The sequence below is a fragment of the Fringilla coelebs genome (genome assembly GCF_963513975.1).
Source record: "Fringilla coelebs genome assembly, chromosome: 5".
NCBI classification, from domain to species: domain Eukaryota; kingdom Metazoa; phylum Chordata; class Aves; order Passeriformes; family Fringillidae; genus Fringilla; species Fringilla coelebs.
Window position 1 is genome coordinate 67,753,199 of NC_140033.1, and position 12,624 is coordinate 67,765,822.

Consider the following 12,624-nt stretch of genomic DNA (forward strand, 5'->3'; position numbering starts at 1 on the left):
AGCTGTGCCTATGACTGGCAGTGAGAAGCAGCTAAAAATTCAGGGGTGGCTGTGGGGCCACAGCTGCAAACATGACAGAAAAAGCAGAGCAGCCCTCCCTGCAGCACAGCCTGACCCTGCCACTTATTTTCCCTTCCTCCCAGAGCACCTGGTCCTCACTCACTCCCTTCTCCTGGCTCTGTGTTTTAACTCTTTGCTCCCTCTGGGATGAGACTGGATGGAGAGATTAGCTCGAATTAAGAGATTACCCATTCTTCCCCAAGTAATCCTGCAGGGAGCTTCCAACTTGTCACTCATTAAAATCCTGAGTCCCTTTTCCATGGTGGTTTCCAACTGCCAGTAAGCTTCCTGCTGCCTTCATACAGAGGTTATTAGAGCCAATCCCTCACCCTGATTCCCCATCCCAAGGGCAGAGGAAAGCAGAGCCTGAGCCACACTGTCCTCACCCCATTCCTGTGGGAAGCTGCTCTGATTTCCAGTGTGGTCACCTAGGGAAGGAGGTGCAGAGAGCAGGCAGCTCTCGCAGGCAGAAAAGCCAAATACCCACAAAAACCCAGGTACAGGATTTTTCTGGGCAGTTTTAAATGGATGTCTTAAGGAAAGACTACAGGATGGGACAGGGAAGGCCACACAGCAGCAAGTGATCCCATGAAGCAACATCCAGTTAGCATCTAGGAAACCCAAGGCATTGATTTAGTGCTCTCTTGAATTCCCTGTAGGGTTTAATGGTGTTGAGACTCATTGTGTCACCAGGAAATAAAACCAGTAACTGGAACAGGATAAAATAAAAAAAAAAAAAAAGTAGTGGTGAACTCTCTGAAGTCAGGGAAGGTAAAAGCTGGAGGAGGACAGCTCTGATGATTGCCAAAATGCCTGATCTTGGAGGCATGTGGATAATGTTTATAGTTTACCCAAATCCACTATAATGCCATGTTTCTGCTAATCAGATCTTTCAGAGATGATCTTTGGAAAAACCTAATTTCCATAAGATGCAGGAAAAAGTACCAAGGCAGAGCCCAGGAGGGCAGTGCTGAGGACACACAGGTGACATGGTAGCTAAAGGATGTAGCTGATGGACACATGTCATAGGAGTCAGTGAAGTGTCTTTGAAAATGCCATGGGTGTCAAAGGAGAAAACAGCAATTCCTAAGACCACCAGCCCATCCTAAAAACTTAGTAGGGCCTGGCCACCTAGAGGGGGGAGCCAATGCAACTTCTACAGCATTTCCCTCCCTTAGTCTTCAAGTTCTATTTGCTTTGTTTTTTGCACACCACATCATTGAAGGGACACTTCTACCAGACTGATCAGTGTGCTGGGTAGGGCACTTTTCACTTTCTTACAGAAAAGAGGTTGGTTATCCCTTGCAATAAGCTCCCTTTGGTATCTGTCTTTATGCCCCTGGTGCCTCTGTGTTGCTATTAGGTTTGCTCTGTGACTCTCAGAGTCTCATCTCAGCCTCTCTGAACTCACTGTGCTGTGCCTGCAGAATGCACAGTCTCACCTTGCTCTTTTGCCAGCCCATTCTGAACATGCTAACCAACCCAATTCCAGGTGGAAAACCATGGGACTCATATAGCTGATGTTTTCCATTTGCATTACCATCTAAAAATTCTTCTTCTTTCTCTTCTGTCCCAGCTACTTTGAGATCAATGTCACTACTTCATGCTTTACTGTTTCACCAGGTTCTTGTAAGGGACTCTGTTCAAGGCTGAGGAGAACTGAAATTCAATAGGTTATCTAGTCTCCCTTATCTCCTGATTTTGTCAGGCTTTCAAAGAACTATAGCTGATAAGTTTTCTTCCTTCTGAAACCTATGCTGCTTGTGCCAATCACATCCACCAGGAATTCTGTTACCTTAATTTCCATTTCAACCAGTTCGTCACATCTTGAAGAAAGCAATTTCTAGGAGTGGATCTGCTGCCTTTTGGAAATGCCCAAACTGCATTTGTTAACTCCACTACAATGGCAATTTTAATGAAACTCCACAATTCTGTCAGTAACAAAACCCCTTCATTTCCCACTTCTTCTCTAAGCCCACTCTTATTATTGACTTATTGCTTTGTAGCTTATGAGACTGTTCCCACATATTACTTTCTGATATCCAGAACTATGGGGTTTAATTATTTTGAAAGAAGAAGCTCTGTGGTGAATTTATCAGAGAACAGAAAAGTGTAGCTCAACCATGCAGTGGCTGGTAATATTGACTTTATCCAGCTGCACAGGATGTCACATCAAACTTGCATCCCTTCAGCTCCCTAGAAATGGCTGTGGAACCACAGACCTTATTTTTATTTTTATTCTGAGCCTTTTCCCTTGCTCCTTTCACCTCTGCAAGTCCAGTAAATTCTCCAATTCTATAGGTGTGTTCCTGTCTCCAATTTACTTAAATTATTTTGTCTTAATATTTTGCCTTTAGCATTTTGCTCTTACCATCCCCTCAGTTTCCTTTCCTGAAGAACACCTGCTTTGACTTCAGAAGCACTCAAAAGTGCTGCTCCCTTCCCTTCCCTTCCCTTCCCTTCCCTTCCCTTCCCTTCCCTTCCCTTCCCTTCCCTTCCCTTCCCTTCCCTTCCCTTCCCTTCCCTTCCCTTCCCTTCCCTTCCCTTCCCTTCCCTTCCCTTCCCTTCCCTTCCCTTCCCTTCCCTTCCCTTCCCTTCCCTTCCCTTCCCTTCCCTTCCCTTCCCTTCCCTTCCCTTCCCTTCCCTTCCCTTCCCTTCCCTTCCCTTCCCTTCCCTTCCCTTCCCTTCCCTTCCCTTCCCTTCCCTTCCCTTCCCTTCCCTTCCCTTCCCTCAGATGATCTTTCAATAGCATCTGTGCCAAGGGAACGGAGTCTAATTTCCTTTCTTCTGATCAAAAGATATTTTGACTAGTTCCTTCCTTATCACTGCAAACTCCTTCCTCACCTAGGATGTGCTGTCACTCTGCTGGGAGCCTTCCCCCTCACTGTGCAGTTGAATTTAATTACACCACAGCCACCCTTATTACACAATTCAGCTTCATTTGTTTTAACCAGCTCTGGTGGGTTATTCAGGAACAAGCAAACCCCATTCTCTTCCTTCTCTGATGCTCTCTTACCTCTTCAGGTATTTTGGAAACAAGTATAAAGCCATTGTTGTCAATGAGGAAGCAGTTCAGAATCTGCAGAGATGGAATAGAAGCAATTAAAGATGGCTTTTATGGCTTTTCCCCTGTTTGTGTTCAGGATGGAGCAGTGTGGGTTTGTGATGATGCCAACAGCCTTTCCACACCATTTCCACACCAAGCCCCACAGCTCAGCTACCACGAGTTTTCCACAATTCTTTTCCCTCCCTGCCTCCATTCTGAGGTATTGAGTCCATGAGGTGTGACAGAGATTGTCTCTAGCTGGGGCTCTGTGCAGGCCTGGCAGGCTGTGAGCCACACTTAAGGCAAGGCATCCTTCAGGAAGAGACAGGACATTTGTAGTGCACTTCTCTTTAGTAATATTGCATCTCATGCTTTCCATCTTCAGATTTCAGAGTTTTATAACCAATCACAAAATAAACCTCTCCCCACCACTGAGTATCAGTGCTGATCTACTTTTATTTTGCAAAGCAGGAAATAGAGGCACAGAGTTTAGATGAAAACCCTTCCCTGCAGCCTGCAGGGAAAACTAGGAAGCAGAGAAAATCCTACATGAACACACAACAAAAAAAAATCTCTGGTGATCTCACTTTTCAGGGCAGAGGAGCTCCTGTCTCACATATTCCTGATACCAAGGCTGAAGCAGTGGCATAAACACAAAGAGAGGTGTCCAGCATGCATGTCACACTGCCAGCCACTTTTTTTGAAGATCTGGATGCCAGGGAGACAGATTTAAAGGAGATGGACTTTCACTGGCTGGAATCCCAATGTTTCTGCCCTGGCCCAGCTGTGGGGGAAGACCTAAACTGCAGATTTGTCTCACTACTATGAGGTCCTGCCCTCCAGCTGTGCAATCTCTTGTGAGGAGACAAACAGGCACTGCCTTTTTTGGGGAGACAGAGATCTCCATGGAGCAGGTGGTCAATCACACCCATCACAGGTACAGAGAAGAAACTGAGGCAACTTACATCATCCTGACAGCTGAGTGGACAGGCACCATCAAAGCCACGGCACTGCAAAGGGAAAGCAGAGAATTGACCATGGTGTGAAGGAAATTTCCCAGTCTGACCATGCAGGAGCTGCTCTGGCAGTCACTCCCCCATCACCAGAGGCTTTCACTGCTGGGACTGAGGCAGCAGCAGCTGCAGTGACCCCACAGGTCTCTGACTCCCCCCCCATACACCCCACACTCACACAGCCAGACAAGTTTTCCTTACTTGTTCAACTTTCCCATAGCAGGCTCTCAGACATCCAGAACCTTAAAGCAATTTATTAATGGTGCAGCAACGCAAAAAGAGCTCAAGCTCATGCCTCTGGGAAGGGGCCCCAAATAAAGGAAACTGGGCTTTTGTACTCTCACATGGGAGGACCCATCTGGGGTCATCCTGATGGGACATCTGCTCCTGCTGTGTCTCCAGGTGGCTGGACACCTGGCTGTCCCACATGTCCCCGTGGTGCCCTTTGTTGTGCAAAGGGTCAGTGCCAGGTCACAGCCTCTTGCCTGAGGCACCCAGAGCTCAACCTGCAGCGGCACCCAGAGCCCCCTGCACTGAGTGTATCCCTCAGCACATGGCATGAGCTCATCTTACTGTCTCCCCCTTGGGACTGCTGGGCTAAAGGTTTGCAGAACAGTATCCCAGACAGCTCTGCAATTCAGCTGGCATCTCCACCAGCAGCACACACAAGTACCACCCCCAGGTCAGCCACTCCAGCTCCCTGCCTCTATGAGCAATATCCCCTCTCCTGAGGGCTCAGATCCTGCACCTGCCTCCCTGCAGGACCTGTGCTCTCCAAGCAGAGGAGGCACTTGTAAAGAAAGGGCAAAAGCAAAGGTTATTGTGCACCAGGGAGAAACCAGCATGCATTTCAGCATCTGTTAGTATCTGGACTAAAAACATAGCATGGTATTTTAGATCAGGGTTCTTCTCAGGCAGGGATTTTTTTTGTTGTTGTTGCTGTTGGTTTCTTTATTCTCCAGATAGCTAATGATAAAATAGGATGTGAATGGTGCACATGTAGCCCAAGGCACCATCCACTTCTTTCATTTAGAATTTCTGCGTAGCGGACTTGACATGTGTTTTCACAACACTGAACTGGGTGGGCACACGAGGGGTTAAGTGGTGAGTAACAAAGCCCTTCAGGTGCTTATTGATTTCATAATTGTTCAGAGTTTGCCGTGGCTGCATGTGTCTGTCTCTTTGTGTTATTTTTTAATTCTATTTTCTCCAGTAGCAGAGGGAAGAAAGCTGACACAGTGTTGCCTTTTCTGTGCATGGAGTCCCCTTCCTGCCAGAGGTTTTCTGGGGTCGGGGAAGGACACTGACATAGCACATAGCCTGTCTGCTCTCAGCCAGCTACCCACCATTTTTTCAAAACCCTTAGACATAAAATCCAACCCCCTTTCTGGGTGATTCTCAGTAACAAGAGGTAAATTGGCCATTCCAGACCACAACAAGACCATAACTTTCAGTTAGAATCTGTTTCTCCCCTTGAGTTTTGCAGAACAAAACTGGTTTTCTGTCCCTCTGTTCAACTTCAGAGGAGGTTTGGAGATGCCTGAGTTTGTTCCAAGTCCCACAGCTTTGCAATATCACATGTTCACACTCTGAATCCAGCTGGCTTTTTGAGACTCTAGGGATGATGGTTTAAAAAAAAAATTCCTTAATCCACAGTTGCAAGCACCATCTCACCCCTGCCTCACCACAAAGCAACACGTGGTTGTTTTATTTCCCTGGATGTATTCCTAGAGGTCACTTTGTGCTTCACCCTGGCAGGTTCTTTCCTTTGGTCAGCAGAGAAACATGGTCACAACAAACCACAGTTATGGCCTTGGGGGATAACAAATACAGAGTCCAGGGTTCAGATACCAGAACAGAAACCCAGGTGAACCACAGTGGTTTTCCACAGGAAGGGCTCGTGTCTCACATGTCTTCCTCATCAGTGTGAGGGCTGAGTCTCACTGCCACTGCACTTCCAGACATGGAGAAGTTCCAGCAGTGCCTGGTGCTGGGCTGGCCATACAGCAGCAGCACCACAGCCAGGACCCTGCTTTGAGAGCAGTGGCAGCTTGCAGGGAGCCCCTGAGAGGGGGCAGAACTGAGCCTGTGCTCCCTGGTTTTTCTGAGATGACATCTGCTGCTTCATGGGCACAGCTCCCTCCTCAGAGACCAGCCTACCTCACAGCATCCTCCTGCTGCTGGTCAGGTCTCTGTGACCCAGAGCACTCTGAGCTTTGCCAAAGACACTTAATTACTGTGAAGACAAACACAGCCTGTGACAGGTTTGGACCCTCTCCAGAGACTACAGACAAGGGACAGTGCCTATGATATGCTGGCACACAAATGACACAATTAGGAAGCCAAGCCAGGCATGCCAGGATGCCTCCCTGTCCCCAGCTTTTGTCCACTTACATCAGTGTCATTGGGCTGGGAGGCAGAGCGTGGACATCCAGAGCAGCATGGCATCAGTGAGGCAGGAGAGAGAGAAAACAAAATCTGTTAGTCTTTCCTCTGTCCAATGGTGCTCACATCCTGGGAAAGCACATGGAGCCTTTTTTCACACCAGCACCTACCAGGGCCACAGCTCACAGCCACTTGGCACACAGGCCTCCTTCACCTGCTTTCAAAATGCCTCCCAGCTTTACTTAACATCCATGAGGACTTGTTTGTGTGAGAGCTGCCTGGGAATGGCCCTGAGCAGGGTGTTTAAAATGAAGCTCTCTGTTGCTGTTTCAGGATGCACTCATGTGCTTTGCAGAGATCTTTTTAGCTCAGGTTAGGTTTATGTGATCCCCACCTGTGAGGATGCTCCTGTCACCACAGAGCAGCTTCCTGCCCTCCTACCTTCTCTGTCATCCCTGTCTGATGACAGTTCCCTCTCCTGACAGCAGAGAGCTGCTTTTGCTGTGTGCTGCTACAGTCCTGTCATGCTCACCCCTCCAGCACCCCTCCCTGAAAGCAAAGCCTGGGAAGAAAGCCCCTGGGTGATGAGGGAAAGGTGTTTCATTTGTCTTGCTCCCCAGACCAGGGGAGTTGTTTTAATTATTCCACTTCCTTCAGTTCAGAGAGTATCTAATATTAGGACAACAATCAAAAGCTTATCCCTGGAGCAAATAATTTTTATTTTGGCAAACTGGTAGCGTTTTGTTATCATCATCAAGATGATAAGAGAAGGCAGTAGATTTTTTTTCTGTGTCCCCAAAATTGCAGATTTCCATGAGTTTTCTGAAAGGCTGCATGAGCACAAGCATATTTCCACAATTAAATGTGTCACATGCAGCCCAGCTAATGCCAGGCCAAGATGCTGACACTGTCACCACAGCATCTGCAGAACAGACTCATGGCTCACACAGCATTAGTGCTGTCAAAGGATTACAGAAATGTGTGACTTCAAACTAATCTACTTCATAAATCTCTTAATATGAATTCCACAAAAGCCCTCATTAAAATGCCATCATATGTGATGTAACATAGCATTGACCTTGCTGACAAAGAGCACTAAATTGTGTCTCTGCACGATTGCTGATGCTCCTACCTGTTGCATGGCCATCCAAAACTTGCGTTGGAGCAAATCCAGCTTTATTTGCACACCCACCGCTGCAGGGAACAAAAAACGAGGGGAGGATCAAAAGAGGAGCATTAAAGACAAATACAAGTTGGGAAAAGAGGAGTAAATATTTGCCCAAGGTGATGGGATGGAAATCACAACTGCAACCTGCCTCCAAGTGCGAATGGTAAGCGCTGAGTCAGACTGCCAAGTGAGAGTCAGAGGTTTAACAAGGGAGAGGAAAAGGGGACACACTGACTGTACCAAGGTACTGAGATTTCCCTCACACTAAACACTATGAAGCTACAAACAGATCAACAACAATACCACCAAAAAAAAAAAAGAAATCCCCCAAAAGCCCCCCCAGGGTGGCATGAGCTTTTGCCTTTGTCTTTTTCAGATTTGCTTGGCCAGAACGGAAGTTTGTGATCACTTCAGCCTCAACTCTTATACCACACAGCATCAATCAGAAATAAAGTAGGCCAGTGAGGAAGGGATTAATTTGAAAACCCACCTGTCTCAAGGGGGAACCACAGAGATTTAGGTTTTTCCTAAGCCACTACAAAAGCACAGAATAATGAATGCCACTTGACAGGAAGTCGATTATGAATAGTGATTTGTTACCTGGTCCCAGCCTAGTGCACGGTGGGCTAAGCAGAACTCTGTGTGTATGTGTGTTTCTTAATGAAGTGTGTCCTAATTTCCTGGCTTAATTTCCCTTCTATTCCTAGCATCATGCCCCTGAATTAAGGCATAGTTACAGAGGAGAAGGAACGGTGCAGGGTCTCCCTGACAGGACAAGCTGGCTGTCCCTGGGTAGGCTGCTACAAGCACACACAATAACCAGTGCAGTCGTGCACAGCCTGGCGTGGTGATGGGGAACAACTGGGCTGTGTGTCAACTAGTTGAATCCAAGAGCTCTGAAGGAATTACAGCCTCAAGCAGGACCTTGAAATAGAATATAAAGTGCAAGTGAGGGAGAAAAAGAAATACAGGGAGGGAGATCTAGGGCCTTTTTCACAACCACCAATATCAGGAGGATGAAGTATTGCTGTTGTACAGATTTCCTCTGAATTAAAAGGAGCTTCAAAGGGGGGAACAGATCCTTTAAATCTGAATCATGCTGTGTGGGTGCTTTTAAGCTAACAGTATGATCTGATGCTCTAATTCAAATGGGTATGAATTAAAACTGGAGTATGCAATGGTATATTTTCTTGCCTCATGTACAGAGACCCTAGCACTTGGCATCAGCTGTGTGTTTTATACCTGTGTCCTTGTCACATTCCTACTGCTGGTACATCTTACAAATCCCATATATCACAGGCACATTTCTCATCCAGCTCTCCCTGCTGTAAACTGAATCTGACTGCCTGTCTGTGGGGGAAAGGAATGATTCTGTAGAGCTGCACTGCCCTAAGCCTCACAGAGCACAAACCAGATAGGACAAAGAATGCAAACAAAGGAGGAAGGACAGGGCTGAGTCTGGCCTGAGTGAAGATTCCCCAGCTTCAGGGAGGCTGTGGCAGGCATGGTTTGGCTTGGTGCCCCTGCTGACAAACTGACAGGCCATGACAGCAGGCAAGCGGTGCTGTTGCTGCTGAGTCCCATGAGGCCCACGCACCCAATTTGGTATGTAGCTTTAAATAAATTCATCCTTTCAAACCATCTCAAGAATGAGTCCTTCCCCTTATCACAGCAGATCACATCAATGGGACTGAGTATTACCAGGACATACAGTTTTCATAAGACTTGAAGAGGAGCTGATACCTACATAACTAACGTTGCAATGCAGACTTAGCCACTTGGCCTCAAATTGTTCTTCAGAGAGGTTTTAGTCCCTGGTTGTAAATCCTTGCTTCTGCCCAGGAGGCATAAGCAGCACATACCCAGCCTGGACAGAGCTGCCTGCAACATGATGGAGAAGAAAACCTGAGGAGGTCAGACTGGTGGCCAGTGGCAGGGACAGAAAGTGGCAGCTACTGGCAAGAACTGTGAGGAACTTTCACACATTTGGGTGACCTGAGTAAGACCTGGGAGCTGAGGAGAAGCAGGCCACAATGAAACCCCCCCTCAGTGCTAGTAACAAATAGTCACCTGTGTGCCTTCACACTGTTGGTGAGGTCAAGGAGAAAGAAGGAAAGCAGTGATCCAGTCTGAGATAAGGATGATGCTATAGCTCAAGTGAGAGGGAAAAAACTGGAATAAACTCCTCTGTGCTTGTTCCAAAGAACAACTGATTGTTAATGAGTCCTTTTGCTCTGTTGCCAAAGCGTACACTGCATCAGCAGGAAGATCTGAAGTCCATGAAATGATGAGTGGCCACTGCAGAGTCCCCAGAGAGACCATGGCTAACAGTTTTATTCCTACTCATATGCATTGTGCCACTGCAGCAGCCCAGCAATGCAATACAGCACAAGGACAAGCAGTGCTGAACACCTGGCACAGGTAGGCATCACTGTGTTGGCATGGTACCCAAAGCTGCCACTCCCCACGCTGCCTGCAAAGCCATGGCTGCAGTGGGCCTTCCCTGGAGCTGCGCACTGCTGTTCACCGTGGAGAGAAGAGCCTTCCCCTCCACCTGTTCATGCCTCTGCTGAGCATGCCTGCTTCATTAGCTCATCCTCTGCTTGCCCCTCTTTCTGTCTGCAGTCTCTGGCTTCTCTCTTTGATCATCCATATGTTGTTCACATAAGGAGCTCTCCCCAAGATTTAATTCTTGGACTTGCTGCACAATAAAAAGTCAAAACAAAGTCTCAGGACTGCATCCTGCAGAGTGCTTACCAAGGTTTACCTTGCCATTCACAACCTGTTTTCATGGTAGCTGGTCAAATTGTTACATAAAACCTGTGATTCAAGTGGAAGGTACCAGAACAGCAGAACAGCCGTGCCTGTACCATCCATTTGCATTTTCTAGTCCCTATTTCTGAAATATTCTTATTTTCCCTCTTGAGTTAGTAACTTGAAATTTTTCTTTGAGTCCTCTAAAAATTTCACTTCAAAAGATAACTTCCAGACTCATTAAAATGAACAAAAAGCCCAAATCAGCCTGTTTTATGACACTGGACCTGATAGAAGGGGCAGTTTAAATAGATCAACAAAACAGTAATTCTTGCAAATGTGAGCTACTGAAGTCCTCATCAACATGGAGGAAGGCAAGATAGGGGGCTGATTTTGGGGGGGAAGGCTACAGTGGCCCTTGGGAGAGCACAGAGGAAATCCCAATGGTGGTAGTGGGCTGGATTTGGCTGCTTACTGCATCCCTGCACCAGCAGGCAATGTCAGGGAGGGCAGGGAATGCCTGTCACCGATGGATGTCACAGCACCTGACGCATGCACCTATAGCTGAACACACTCTGCTGCACCCAAAGTTCAGGGGAACAAACTGTGGATCTTTCACCCATTCCCCTCATCCCAACTACCCCCTAACAGCACGCCTCAAGTTTTCCCTGAATCCCCAAAGAAACAGACACAGGGCTGTGCTGCCCACCGTGGGCACCTCTCAGTCATCTCCCTCTTGGATGCACTGCCTCCCCACCAGTTGTCTCTGGAGCACTGGAAGGGGGGTGGGAAGGGGGTGCCTTTCTCCCGAGTCCACCGGGTTCTCCCCTGCTGTGTCCCCATCGCTGCAGCCCCTTGCCTCGCTCCTGTACAAAAGCCAGGGCTTGTCCCTTTTCATCCTGATGCCTTTCTCTCTGAGCTTATTATCATCAAGCCGTAGCAGGGGAGAGATGGAGGGAGGGGAGGAACTGTTCAGCTCGGTGCTTTCTCTTGTAACCTGTGCCTGACCAATCTACCTCCTCAGGGGCTGTGGGGAGCTCCTCCTGCCCTGGCATCTCCTCACCCCTCCTCGAGCCCCTGGCACCCGGAGAGGGATGGCAGCAAGGGCGGGATGAAGGAGAGAGAGGGACTGACAGCAACAGCCCTTTCTCCAGGATGCACTGAGAGGAATGAAAACCTCCCGAGCTCCTTCCTCTGGGTGTTTGGGAGCAGATCCTGCCTGCCTGGCGGGGTGACTCCTCTGCACTGTCTGTGAGCGTTCCTGTGCGTGTGCTGCTGCCATCGCAGATGTACCCCCAGCTGTCACTTCACCGCGCACAGTCGCTCCCTCTCCCGCCTCTCTCTCTCTCTTTCTCTCTCCCCCTATTTATTATTTACGGAGGATTACAGTTCCTTTCCCACGCTGTCATCTCGCTGTGCGGCTCCCCTGCCCTCCACGCGAGGCCAGCGGCTGGCTAGGGAGGGCTCCTGCCAGCTAGGGTCCAGAACAGAGGCACTTTCTGCTGGATTCGCTTTGGGATTGTACCGGGTTCAGAGAGCTGGGACAGCTGCCATTCTCACAGGAGGGTCCATTCCAGCCTGAGAGAGGTAAGTAAAGACGTTTCCTTTTTGCATTTTCCCCCATCCCCGGCGAAGCGAGGCGAGTGGAGCTGCCCCAGGCAGCGGCTTTCCCGGGGAGGGGGCGGCAGGCAGGGCAGCACTGCGCGCCGGGCAGCTCAGCGCAAAGGCTCCCTTGTGCGAGACTGACGGGCAGCGATTTCTGCCCTACAGCGGAACGGCAAACCTGCTGCAGAGGTTGCTCCTACTGCTTCCAGTCCAGTTTCAGTGCAGGCAGCAGGGAGCAACTTCTCCCAGCTGAGAACAGCACCGGCAGCTTTCCTTGCACCACAGGCGGCTCCGGTGTGGCTTTGAGGCTGAGAACTCGGTGCTGGGGTCACCCCGTACCGGGCAGCTCCTGGTGAGCCCCGACTTTTGTCCACTCCCCGGGGCTCTCAGAGGGGTCAGCATGAGAGGTGCCACTCTCCTGACTTGTGATGGCTTTGCTGGCTATCGTTTTGGACTCAGCTGTGTCAGTAAGAACAATCTAAAATGGAGAAGTATGGACCAAAATCGAAGAGGTTCAGCACTCAGTGCACAGCTTTAGGAATGGGGGGGGGGTGTACGTGTATAAGTGTGTGGGGGTGTGTGCTCACGGACAT

At 48.7% G+C, this 12,624-nt stretch overlaps 1 protein-coding gene across 1 annotated transcript in view; it reads right to left on the reverse strand.

The window, feature by feature from the left end:
- CACNA2D4 (calcium voltage-gated channel auxiliary subunit alpha2delta 4) overlaps window positions 1–12,624 on the reverse strand; it is a gene marked incomplete at both ends in the record, with an annotated part of 120,540 nt that overhangs the window by 15,528 nt on the left and 92,388 nt on the right. Inside the window, 4 exons of the mRNA XM_084205474.1 lie at window positions 3,077–3,139; window positions 4,072–4,116; window positions 6,514–6,528; window positions 7,637–7,698. Of these exons, the coding sequence (XP_084061600.1) occupies window positions 3,077–3,139; window positions 4,072–4,116; window positions 6,514–6,528; window positions 7,637–7,698 (185 nt within the window). The remainder of the gene's footprint in view (window positions 1–3,076; window positions 3,140–4,071; window positions 4,117–6,513; window positions 6,529–7,636; window positions 7,699–12,624) is intronic.